Source organism: Scatophagus argus, chromosome 4, assembly GCF_020382885.2.
Source record: "Scatophagus argus isolate fScaArg1 chromosome 4, fScaArg1.pri, whole genome shotgun sequence".
NCBI lineage: Eukaryota > Metazoa > Chordata > Actinopteri > Scatophagidae > Scatophagus > Scatophagus argus.
This window is the reverse complement of record NC_058496.1, coordinates 7,585,383-7,597,822: the sequence shown is the minus strand read 5'-3', so window position 1 is coordinate 7,597,822 and position 12,440 is coordinate 7,585,383. Positions and strand designations below refer to the sequence as shown.

Below are 12,440 nucleotides of genomic sequence, written 5' to 3'. Positions count from 1 at the left end.
ATCTAGTTAGGCTGAACGCATCAGTTCGAAAGATGATCAAAATGAAGCAGCATATTATTTTATATTTTTCAAACATGAAGTGCAGTTTTATGTTTGTAATTGTGCAGAATTTATAAGAAGAAGAGGTCAACTTTTCTTTTATATATTGTTATGGTAATTCTTATGTCTAAAACTCAAGCTGATAAAAGACATACTGAGAAGATTAACACATTTCCTAAGTGGTCTTACTGAAGTCATCTCAAGTGACAGAGAAACAATTAATCGTGTTGTCCTACAGTTGGGGTCCATCAAGGCTTGATCTGATATATGAACCGAGTCCACCCACAGGCAGAGACTTTAAGAGGGCCAGCTGTCTTTCAGATGCTCCTCATTACAGCAGTTCTGTCCATTTATATTCCCACTAAAAACAGCATAGCGACTGCTGGCAGTCCATAACTGAGCTGTTGCAGACACCTGAGAAACCCCTCAGAGCTGCCGTCCTGCTGCCACAGGCCGCTGACAGAAGAGTCCATACTCTTGGCAAGCGCAAACTGAGGCAGCAGTGAAGAGGTTACAGCGGTACGCCGTCTGACAGGTCTGAATGGTTTGAGCCATAGCTGGTGATGTAGCTGAGCTCGGTGGAAATGGGCTCTTTGGGCTCCTTGACAACCTGCAGAGGACAGATACCCTTCACTTAAATATATTTACACATGAAAAATAGAGACAATCATTCTGCAGAAACAAAGACACACCGCAGAGCCAGAGTAGTTCAGACATTTTATGTGTCTTTCTTAGGTTTTTCATAAAACATTATGAATTGACTTGCCGCTGAATGTTGCAATTCAAATAAGCTTGCCTTGCCTTGTTCAATTAAAACGTCCCAGAAAGCCATGAAAGTGTGACAGCAAGCCAGCATGCACAATATCTGAAACCTAAGACCAAAGCAGCTAAAATGAATTTAGCTACTACTATTTTCATGATTTATTTCTGTGAAAAAGGCCTACACATTGTTCAGAAAATTCTCATATTTTTCGGGGAACCCTGTTGTCTCTAAAATGTACTTTTCATTGAAGAGGCAATCATTAGATTTGCTCATTACTCGTTCCATGGTAACTACTCAACATTTTGTGTACCATACTGTGAAGTGTTACCACAACAAGTACTTAATCACATTTGTACATATTCTTAAAAACTGGTTGTTGTCATGTTATTATCTATCCTGTGAGATATAAAACTTTTCTTCATCAGCATCCTCAGACGGCCCTGAATGCAGATGAGCCCACGTGTCAAAATTGATTATGTGATATCTTTCACTCACTTCATCAAACTTTCTCTCGCTGTAGACTTCGTTCTTGTCAATAAATGTCAGCATGATCCAGTCACAGATGAGGGTACACTAGATGGTTGAAATTAAAAGAGAAAAACTGTTTGTGGTAGAAAGAGTGTTTGTTACTTGAAAGTCTCAAGATGAGAAAATAATGTAGTAATTACTCACAATCCCGACTGAAGTCATAGCTGTCACCGTGCTGATGATGGTTGGGATGGGGCTGAATTTACCAGCCTGAAAAAGAAATGCAAATAATATAATGACAGTGAGCACAACAACAACACAGTGTGCTTAACTTAAATTGCAGTGATGACCAAGAATCCATTTACATGTCCGTGAACTATGACATCCAGACGGATACCATAGGCCTTGATGAGTGTCCGCGACTCGACCCCGTCTTTGTTGTAATATTTGGCAAACCTGGACAATTACACAGAAAACCACAAAGGTAAAGCTGAGGGAAGTCACTATAAGATAACATGACATACACAGTTTAAAATACTGATGCAAAAAGCTCACCTGTAATAGTAACCAGAGTTGACCTGATCCCTACGTAGAGCAAGGCGACGGAAGGCATATGTAGGTTTACAGTGTGAAGGATCAATGTCCAGATTACACTTCCAGTTGATGAAAACCCCAATCACTCCTCCCTGAGGAAAAATAGCAACGGACTTAAACAATGCTACATGACCACAAAGTGGGTCATTTTTAACATATCCATGTTCCATCATCAAAATCTATTTTTCTCAATATTTTCTAGAGTAAGAAATCTTTATGAATTAAAACATTAGCCCATTTTTGCATAGCAGAACTCATACTCACAGTCCTGCAGAGCTCACTGAAATTCTCCCTTGCTTGTTCTGCTATGTAGCCCAGACGGAAGTTTGGACAGTAGGGCTCTTTGTCCTCGTCATAATGACACTTGTTGAGGTATTTCTGCATGTCACGCTTGTTTGAAGCATCTTTGATGTTTCCCCTGCCAGCGACAAGAACAGAACTATATGTCTTCCAATGTCCAGAAATGCTGGCCCAAGTGTGCGTGTGTGCGTGTGTGTTTGTGTGGAGGTACTCTACCTTAGCACTTTAAATTTAGGGAAGTGGATGGAGTTCCTGATGAACACGGTGAAATTGATGGCCTCTACTAATGCTGGTTCTCTGTGAAAGACACCCACCAGTCAGAGCATTCGTATCGTATTCACCCACACGGTTCTGCAGCAGTTTAACCGACACATCCACCATTTTGTCAGATGTCTGTTCAAGCAGAACACGCTTCTTCCATCTGCTCCCCAGATGCCTTTGGCGGAGCATTATCTGTTGACCAAACCTAGCTGTCTGAATCTAATGTGTTGCTAATAATGTAATGTACTGTTAATGTACTGTGGGCTGGTTTATTTTCCATATTTTACTTCTGCACTTGCGGATTGTGCACAAGATTACTAGATTCTCTGGCTTTATGTCCCCTCGTTTCTTATTAAGTTTACAGTTAACATATTTGGGGACTTATCTTTTCCTTTTCTTTTTCCTTTGGGTTACCCACATAAAATCGACCTGAACTTGAGCAGTCAGCTTTGCAGATATTATCTAACATCTGCCTTACCTTACAACAGCATACTCCTCAATAGGACACCAAGTTTGGATCTCACAGGTTTTGAAGGTGTGGTTGTAGTACTGAACACATTTTCCAGTCCTTCTACCTGCAAGAAAGTGTTTAAAACAGATAACTAAGAAACTGTAGCAAATACAGACTAACCAAGCTTGAATTAAGAATTTGAGAGGAGTCAGAACAGTACCGTGGCCATCAAAGTTAACTTCTCCCTGGACACAGTCAGAGTCTGTTGTACAGTTGGCATTGGCAACATTGAAATGCTGAAATAAAACAGATTTTCAATCATGGGAAATGTGTCTGTGGTAACTGCATTTTAGTAGCTGTTATTGCCAAGAAAGCTTTTGTCAGCCTCTCACCTCAGCGCAGGTTCCTTGCATCTGATCATATGTAACTTCCCGTCTCAGTATTGTACTGATCACATCACCGCCCTGTGTGAAAAGCCACAAAGATCCAATTAGTCAGCAGGGTAAAGTCTGCTGTGAAGTCATAATGACGCTGACAGAGCATAGGAGGTGAAATTTTGCACTGCAGAATTTGTTCTGGATTAACCTCTGATGGTCGCGCGTACTCCACAGTGTCCAAGACATCATCTCCATGAACTGCGGTGCCTTTCATGAGCGTGTAAACTGAGCTCTCCGGATGGGTTTCACTCTCTTGGTAGGCTTTCTGACTTATAAAGACATACCTTCAGGGTGGTAGAACAGACACACTCAATATCACATTTTCTGTCATGACGTCAGTTGATATTGGAGGTATCAGATTACCCCGAATCTGTTCATCCCTTTTTTCTGAGGCCAAGAGAAGAAGTAAAGATGACGCACTCTGAACTCAAGTATTCTTCTAAGAATTGTTTTAGAATTTGAAACAATAAGATGAATAATAAGATCATCACAAAATAAAAGCATCAAGGAAAGACTAACTAATAATTTTTGACATCAGTTATGCTTCCAGAAATCATGGTGTTTATCTGTTTTCAGTGAATCACGAATGAGAAGCATTTCCGACAATTTGTGAGTTTGAAAAATCCGTAGTTACCTAAAAGAAGCACCAAAACTAATATAAGACACATACATAATACATTGTCTGATGACTGATGTATCGGTAAAGTTACCAGATCCTTTCAGTCTAGTAGATTGTCCTTTTTTAGCAAATACAGTGGGCATGCAAGCAGCCTGCAGAAAGATGAAGCTTACCAGATGAAATAGGTGATCACAAGACACTGCACTCCTCTGTATATAACTCCAAGAGTTTTGTTTTTAACCACCATCACTTTTGGTGTCTCATAGTCCAAGAAGCCAAGAAAATAGTCCTTTATAGAGCCATGTAGACCCATTATGAACTTATGAAACAATTCACACATACTGTCTGTGAAAAATCTAATTTATTTGTGATTCTGTCTCCCTGTATCTATCTTTTGATTTCTCTCACTTTGTTTTCCCTCACTCTCTGCTCCTGCACAGCTCTAGTGTGCATTACTCTCGAGCATCCTTGGCACCAAGTGGAGATAGAGAAGAAAAGGGGGTGGGGCTCAGAGGTGGATGAGTTATGCGTTTTTGTTATTGCCTCCAGTTGATAAAACCTAAAACTTGAACAATGTGAAACCGTGTTTAAAGCTTTGCCACTTATTTTAATACATCTTTTTTTAACATTTTCCTGAATAGTTCGAAAATATTTAATTATGTTGTTTGTTCCCTGTATTGATCTAAAAATGCAATTAAATAAAAATTTATTCTGGAGGCATTAGTGCAGACAAACTAAACATAAGAGTGCATTATGTTGATACATATGGCATGCCATATTTAATGAGACACCTTACAATTATGTTTAAAGAGAGACAGAGCTTTTTGTTTGTTTGTTCACTTTTTTACACAGGCGGACAAACGGCCGAACCCTCATCTGGGTCCTAATTTGTGCTCGCGTCGCACCGCCTCCTCCGCGCATGTCAAACGACACGTGCATCGGTTGCTGGTGTTGGTAGCTGTCGTTGTATTCGCTCGTTAAGTGCTTATTTTGTTGACAGTTAAAATTTCCCAAACTGGTGTGGAGGGTCACATATAAATTGTAAATGGGGGGCCTTCAGAAGAAAAAGGTAAGAGTTGCCGGCGGTCGATGTTAGGCTCAGGCACATTAACTGCCGTAGTATCACGGTTAGCTAGTTAGCTACTGGAGCTAGCTGTAGTTTGTTTTTTTTGCAACACTAAAATCTGTTAGATGCAGATGAGCGTTTACAGTCAAAGCATTTAGTTAACCCGATGATGAATTGAAGTCATATTGTTGGTTGTAATTTGATGCGATGACTTGTTCTTGTTTTCCAGTTTGAGAGGGGCTCTGCCACCAACTACATCACCAGAAACAAAGCTCGCAAGAAGTTACAGCTGAGCCTCCCAGACTTCAGGTAACGCTACCACGTTACTTGTAAATCCGTTATGAGCCAGAGTTATGCGATATGCATGCAATCTTTTCTGTGATTTTAAATCGATAAACAGTGCGTTGTAAATTTATTGGGTACGCATAGTTAACATTAAAGCAATGATTCTGCAACATACTTAGGTTATAATGGTTAGTCCTATTTAAACAGTTTTTGAGGGCATCTTCAGGGGCTATAGTTTGATGCTCTTGAGTTGAATTACACAGAGAGATGTTTGTAATATTAATAATAATAATTAATAATAATATGTAATATAGTCAGCGACTTCTGGCGTAGCAGAGAGGATGAGCAGAATGAGAATGAAGTGGAAACAAGTCAGTATAAGTAATTTCTGATCTCTTTGATTTTCAGACGATTGTGCATCCTTAAAGGCATCTACCCTCATGAGCCCAAGCACAAGAAGAAGGTGAACAAAGGCTCTACTGCAGCAAGGACCTTCTACCTGCTCAAAGACATCCGCTTTCTGCTACATGAGCCAATTGTTGGCAAATTCAGAGAGTACAAGGTACCACAGGCATATTTCAGTTGTCTTTCTGAGGGGTTTTTTGGAAGGCCAGTAACTGCCTGTTTTTGTCTTTTGAGAGTTTGAAGTGTGAATGCTGTGTGAATGTCATGTTATTTTCTTAATAGGTATTTGTACGCAAACTAAAGAGGGCTTATGGAAAAACAGAGTGGTCTGATGTGGAGAGACTGAGGGAGAACAAGCCGACCTATAAATTGGATCACATCATCAAAGAAAGGTGAAGCGTTGTTGTTCTTCACAGTCAGCATAGGAGGGCGTTGTTGAGCTTAACAGAATGTCTCTGTGTCAAGTCGCATTAGAGAGTATCAAGAGAAATGACTGGGAGTTGTGGGAAACTAAGAAAAAAAGTTTTAATTGGTTTTTAAAGTGCCAGTGAACTATTTTTATTTTTAAAATGTTTTTCACATTTTATCATTGTACTCACTAGTGCTCCTTTTCCATGGCAGGTACCCCTCCTTCATCGACGCTCTCCGTGATATCGACGACGCCCTCTGCATGTGCTTCCTCTTCTCCACCTTTGCGCGAACAGGAAAATGTCACGTTCAGACGATCCAGCTGTGCAGACGCCTCACTGTGGAGTGGATGAACTTTGTGATTGCATCTCGTGCTCTCAGAAAGGTGCCATTTTACAATACACAGCAACCATCTTTATTTGTTTGACATATACATAAAAAACAGTGCGGTTTATTGATATGTCTTGAGTTCATTGACCTCTATTCTGTAATGACACTTGTCTGTTCCTGATAGGTTTTCATCTCCATCAAGGGAATATATTATCAAGCTGAGGTGATGGGACAGCTCATTACATGGCTGGTGCCATATCAGTTCTCTCATGATGTAAGTGACTGATGAAATGCAATCCACAGTGATTATGCTGATAATAAACAGTCACTTTTTTCACTATTATGGGATTACACAGGCAGTTTACACAGCTCTGTGAGCATCATTAAGTCTACAAACTGTAACCCTCACAAGGATCCTTTAGGCAGTGTTTGCTGATGAAGCGTTACCTGTTTGTGTAAATGGCTGTTAAGATTCATTCACACTGACTGCCCTGAGCTGTTTGTGTGCTTTAGGGACTATAAATCACTATAAATGTTTACTCTCACATTTATTAATTTTACTATTGAGACTTAGTTCATCTCCCTCTTTTTTTTCTCCATTTTCAGCACCCAACCGATGTCGATTACAGAGTAATGGCAACTTTCACAGAGTTTTACACCACTCTGCTGGGGTTTGTCAACTTCAGACTCTACCATTCCCTCAACCTGGTCTACCCACCAAAGGTATCTTGAAGTCATTTTAGTAAAGTTAATCACATTCGTGACTATGTTGTATTTTATAATCTTACACTTTCCAAAAATATATATGTTCTCTAGTATTTAAATCTGTTATTGTAACAGAATTCAGTAAGATTCAGTATGTGACAATATGGCGTTATGTAAAAAGATAATGCATGCTAGGGATTCGTGGCTGCTTGGTCACCTGTTAGCACACCTGTACTCTGTTAACATCCTTCCTCCTTTTGCAGCTGGACAGTAAAACAGAGTCAGAGCTGAAGGAAGAAGATGTGGAGGACTATGCCATGAATTCTGAAAGCTACTTAGAGGTGAGGCATTTTCATCTGTTAGTGCACTTACTCTGATCTCTCGTGGTATGTAATCATACAGGTAGTTTTTGTCCTGTTTACTAAGCTGTTCACCTCATTACATCAGTGAGTTACAGTTAGGATATTGTTCATAGCATTATAATCTAACAGTACTTGGTTAACATTTAAGTCGAATAAAAGTTGAAATAGTTATGAAGCATAAGCCAGTTAACTGAGGTGTATTACCTGTCAATCTTTTATTGTACATGTGTAGCCTTAATTCATTTCAGGCCAAATGAACAGCACTGTGTTTAAGAAAACTCTAGAGCTTATGATGCTCAGTTTCAGTGAAGGGTCCCTGAGGGTCCCAAAACACAGCAGTTAGTGATTACATGAAGAATTTTCTTTGTAAATGGTATGCACTATATATACAGCAGTACCATTAAATGGCTTTAATGACATTGCATTCTAAATACAGACAGCTTTGCAGCTATAATCACTTCCACTTTTCTGGGAAGGCTTTCCACAAGATTTTGGAGTGTTTCTGTGGGAATTTTTGCACATTCATGCAATAGAGCATTTGTGAGGTCAGGCACTAATATTGGACCAAAAATCCTGGCTCCCAATCTCTGTTCATCCCAAAGGTGTTGTGTGGGGTTGAGGTCAGGGCTCTGTTTGGACAAGTCAGGTTCTTCCACACCAAACTCATCCAATCAGTCATGCTGGAATAGAAAAGGGCCTTCAACAAACTGTTGCCACAAAGTTGGAAGTATAGCATTGTCCAAAATGTATTGGTGTGCTGAAGCATTAAGATTTCCCTTCACTGGAAGTCAGGGGCTGAGCCCAAATCCTGAAAACTGGTCCCATACCACACCTGAATTCAGTGACAGAGTTGTGTCCCAATACTTTTGTCTATATAATTTATGATAATGGTGCAGCAATCACCAGTAAGAGTTGACCTTGTTCACAGTACAAAGTGATGGACCCAGGCATATGATGATGTGTAAGTGTATATGTAAATAATCGTGATTTTTGAATCGTGAATCGTGTTTTTCTAACCTTGTGCTTGTTGGCTGTGTAGAAACTGTCGGCTCTAAGTGCCAGTCTGGCACGGGTGGTATCTAGTGCAGAGGAGGAAGAGGCTGAGCTGGACCAGTTTCCTGTCGAGGGGGTAAGCAAACTTGTTTCACTGTATCTTCTATTTTTAAATATCCTGAGGAAAAAAATGTGGATAATAATATTCATGATGTTAAGAAAGGGCATCAAAACATGTTGATACACTAATTAATCTCTTGGGGCAGATGTGAGAGGTCACTTATTTTTGCCTTTTTATTGTGTGAGACTAGGGGATTACAGCTTCATGTTTTGTTGCTAAGGACAACATGTTTCACACCCTGGGAAGCTTGTTTTGCCCAGATGGTTTGAGGTTCTCATCCATTGGCTTTGTTCCACCACAGGGACTTTCCAGGAATATAGAAACCCTTTTAGGAACTGTAAAACCTAACCTGCAATTTAACAACACAGTCTTATTTCCAGTTTTGTTTGTTGTACAATAATGTGTCAGTACTCCACTGAGCAGATAATCATCAGGGTGGAGTTGGCAGTACTGTCCTTCCCAGCAACATAAACCTGCCTCAGCATGTGTACATTGTTCTTTCAGATTTGACACAACCATGAATTCAGCTCCTAGGTTTGGTTGAAATGACCATAGCTTAAGTTAAATATTTTATTGTATCATTATGATCTGTGGACTGTCTTCTTAAAAAGTATCAAATAATAGTCTCAAAGTAGCAGTAGTGTTAGAATAATTTCATGTTTTTTATGGTTATTATGGTTATTTTTAAATGGTTATTGTTTGCACGCCACTGAGACAACGTATGTGAGTTTGTGATAAACAAATAAACATATCTGTTGAGGACCTGACTTCATTTATATAAACACCAAACACTCATGAGCAAACGTTTCACAAAACGGTAGTGGTTGGCATCTTTTTGAAAGTGACATCTTTGAAGGAAAGCTTGTTATACTGAATCCAAATCATGCTTTTATTCAGGAGGACATGGAAAAGATGGAGGCAAGGGAAAAGGAACAGAAGCAGCAGGAGGCTCAGAAAAAGCTTTTTGAAGGCCTGAAGTTCTTCATCAACAGAGAAGTGCCCAGAGAGTCACTGGCTTTTGTGATCAGGTGAGTGAGAGCTGCTGCAGTGAAACTCACAGGACATCGATGTCAACCATCCATGTGAACCTCAAACCTTTTTGCTATGATTTTGTGTATTGCTGCTGCCTTCCAGGTGTTTCGGTGGTGAGGTGTCCTGGGACAAGTCTGTTTGCATTGGTAGCACATATGAGGTGACGGATGAGACCATCACACATCAAGTTGTTGACAGACCCAAAATTGACAAACAGTATATCAACAGGTAACAGGTGTTGTTTTCTTTGTATAGAACATTTTATTACCTTGTTAACAGAATGCATCACTTTTAATAGAAGTTCGTTGTTTAGTATCTTTCTGAATTCCGAATACTGCAAGTCTCTGCTCATTGATTGTGCTTGTTTCTCCTCGTACATTACCATTTCCTCCACAATGCCTCCATTCAGCGTCGTCTTTCTGCTCTCTTGCCTCAAAGCCAACCCTGTTTGCTTGTGTTTGACAGACCCCTTCCTCTTTCTTTATCCCGCTCTCACATCACTTCCATCATGTCTGGAAACTCCATCATAAATTTCCGTGTTTCCACTACATTCATTTAGGTGTGGTGGACTTCCACAGTAGGAACATGTAACCACTCAATTGATCATGTAATCTATAGAACAAACCAAAAAAAGCATAAAAAAATAACATGCCACTTTTGGCATTAGTGTATCGAAGTAGTTACTGATAAAATAAAAAAATCCTTTGTGTTTTTGTCAATATTTTTTAACACAGGCGGAAACCAGTTATGCAAAGTCAGCCCATGTCTGAGTAGGATAAGATGGGGAAAGTCTTTTACTGCTACTTACTACTTTTTGCCATTTGTTTTAGGTACTACATCCAGCCCCAGTGGGTGTATGACTGTGTTAATGCCAAAATGCTCCTGCCTGTGGAGGACTACTTCCTTGGAGTTACTCTGCCCCCCCACCTCTCTCCCTTCGTGGAGGAGAAGGACGGAGATTATGTGCCCCCCGAAAAATTAAATATCATGGCCTTACAACGAGGAGAAAAACCTGGTATGCAAACCCACACATTTCTCTGATGCCTCATCTGTCATTCAGTGCATGTAACAACTTTTCACATGCGCTTTTTCATCTTTTACAACATTGAATGATTGAACGTGGACTTGAAATTATAATTAGCACGACTGTGTATTTAGCCTACATTCAGTAGATGCAAATTGAGTGCATCACTGTAGGAGTTAAAGACATGAAACCTGTTATGTTGTATTTGATGTTTTGGTAATCGTAGAGATTGTAAATCCGAAGACAGCGGACACATCATTTACATATTTTGCTTCCATCATAGTCCATGAACAGGAGGATGACGAAGAAGAGGAAGATGAAGAGGAGGGTGAGGAAGAGGAGGAGGAGGAAGATGATGACAATGAAGAGGAAGATGAGGAAGAGGCAGAAGAGAAGAATCTCAAGAAGATGGAAGAGCAAAGGTCCCAGGGCAAGGTAAGAAGCTTTTGAATGTTGCCAGCTATGTCATTTTTTGTTTGTGCAGACCAGCGAACTCTTCATTGATTCGTCTTTTGCCCTTTTTTAGTCTCTGCAAGTCAAAGTGACCCCTGGGAAAATGAAGGTCGAGGACCCAGCACGTTTGGAGCAGGAGGAACAAGCAGAGGAGAAACGTTTGGCCATCATGATGATGAAGAAAAAAGAAAAGTACCTCTACAACAAGATCATGTTTGGAAAGAAGAGTAAAATCCGAGAGGTTTGTTCCATTTTGTTATTGATTGAATATGGATTCGTGTGTAGATAGGACTGTTGGTCCAGCCATGTGTGCAAATAATATTTCACGTTTTTAACATTCCCTCTTTTATTTTCAGAATCAGACGCCTTATCTGCAGTAGCGAATATTTAACAGTATTGTGTAGCTGTTGTGTGTAGAGCACATTCATGCCTTGCGATGACCTCCAGAGTTCACTGACCTCTGAAATACCTTAACTGGATTCACTCTCCTCTTACAGGCTAACAAGCTGGCGGCCAAGAGGAAGGCCTATGATGATGCTGAAAAATCAAAGAAGAAAAAGGCCAAAAAATGATCCTGCTGATGATGTGTTTGTCAGACCGACTTTATGTTTTTATCTTCATGAGGTAGAGTGCATTACAAGGTGACATGTCATAAAAACTGTAAGTGTGTGAGGGAGCTCTATGAGTTACATGCACAATGACATAAGTTCATGACAAAATGCAGGATGTGGAACATACTAATTGTGTAATTAGTAATGTATGTGATTATTTGCCTTTTATATTGCATGGACTTGTACGCAGGATATCCCTTCCTGTATTAAGATCTGTATTTGAAATGGTCTGTATTTTAAAATAAAAACATATTGTATTAATCTGGTTACATATGATTTTGCAACGATGGCCAAATTAAGCTGCCGGTTCATCATTGTTGGATTAGCTGCAGTGCATTTCAACATGGTCAGGATTGACTAACATGCTTCAGATTAGCGGTTCATCTCTAAATTGCACGTGATTTGCAGACAGGTATCGCCTCTCACAAGTGGAAATGCATGTCTGTGTCCCACAAGGCCCACGAGTCCACATCTGTTCAGGCTGAGGTCACTGCTGTGCTGCGGTTCTTCAGTAGTGACCTTGCGTTGAGTGGGGGGTGTTGATGGTGACGACGAAGGAGCATAAGCCCCTCTGCCCTCCTTAAGACGCTGCTGTGTTTGTGGTGGGCTGAAGGTCAGGCCAGTTGTGTCCTGCTCTCCTCAGTCTCCTCATTCAATCTGTGACACTCACTGCCCCCTGTCACCCTGATCTGCATTCCCCGCTTGCCCGCCCA

At 40.3% G+C, this 12,440-nt stretch overlaps 2 protein-coding genes across 2 annotated transcripts; one reads left to right on the top strand and one right to left on the bottom strand.

Moving 5' to 3' along the window:
* Nucleotides 1–93: 93 nt before the first annotated feature.
* On the bottom strand, nucleotides 94–4,389 carry p2rx2 (purinergic receptor P2X, ligand-gated ion channel, 2). Its single transcript, XM_046386363.1, has 12 exons — nucleotides 4,106–4,389; nucleotides 3,462–3,597; nucleotides 3,269–3,340; nucleotides 3,097–3,172; nucleotides 2,904–3,000; nucleotides 2,381–2,461; nucleotides 2,129–2,282; nucleotides 1,826–1,956; nucleotides 1,636–1,726; nucleotides 1,475–1,540; nucleotides 1,298–1,375; nucleotides 94–649 (listed from the first exon to the last, which is right to left on the bottom strand). Exons 1-12 carry the CDS (start codon nucleotides 4,270–4,272, stop codon nucleotides 551–553), a joined length of 1,248 nt encoding a protein of 415 aa, XP_046242319.1. The 5' UTR covers nucleotides 4,273–4,389; the 3' UTR covers nucleotides 94–550.
* A 418-nt stretch (nucleotides 4,390–4,807) lies between these two features.
* pes (pescadillo) lies at nucleotides 4,808–11,988 on the top strand. Its single transcript, XM_046387325.1, has 15 exons — nucleotides 4,808–5,001; nucleotides 5,228–5,307; nucleotides 5,692–5,845; nucleotides 5,971–6,080; nucleotides 6,310–6,481; nucleotides 6,611–6,700; nucleotides 7,033–7,149; nucleotides 7,395–7,472; nucleotides 8,533–8,622; nucleotides 9,505–9,635; nucleotides 9,742–9,867; nucleotides 10,470–10,654; nucleotides 10,947–11,098; nucleotides 11,190–11,357; nucleotides 11,614–11,988. The coding sequence occupies exons 1-15, from the start codon at nucleotides 4,978–4,980 to the stop codon at nucleotides 11,686–11,688; spliced, it is 1,752 nt and encodes a 583-aa protein (XP_046243281.1). The 5' UTR covers nucleotides 4,808–4,977; the 3' UTR covers nucleotides 11,689–11,988.
* The last annotated feature ends 452 nt before the right edge of the window (nucleotides 11,989–12,440 follow it).

Excerpts from the sequence above, each read along its gene's own strand:
- pes (XM_046387325.1), top strand. The coding sequence starts at position 4,978 with ATGGGGGGCCTTCAGAAGAAAAAG. Across the intron at positions 7,473-8,532 it reads ATTCTGAAAGCTACTTAGAG|AAACTGTCGGCTCTAAGTGC; the intron begins GTGAGGCATTTT and ends TTGGCTGTGTAG. Across the intron at positions 9,636-9,741 it reads TCACTGGCTTTTGTGATCAG|GTGTTTCGGTGGTGAGGTGT; the intron begins GTGAGTGAGAGC and ends GCTGCCTTCCAG.
- p2rx2 (XM_046386363.1), bottom strand. The coding sequence starts at position 4,272 with ATGTGTGAATTGTTTCATAAGTTCATAATGGGTCTACATGGCTCTATA. Across the intron at positions 3,173-3,268 it reads TGCAAGGAACCTGCGCTGAG|CATTTCAATGTTGCCAATGC; the intron begins GTGAGAGGCTGA and ends GTTTTATTTCAG. Across the intron at positions 2,462-2,903 it reads GAGGAGTATGCTGTTGTAAG|AGAACCAGCATTAGTAGAGG; the intron begins GTAAGGCAGATG and ends TGTCTTTCACAG.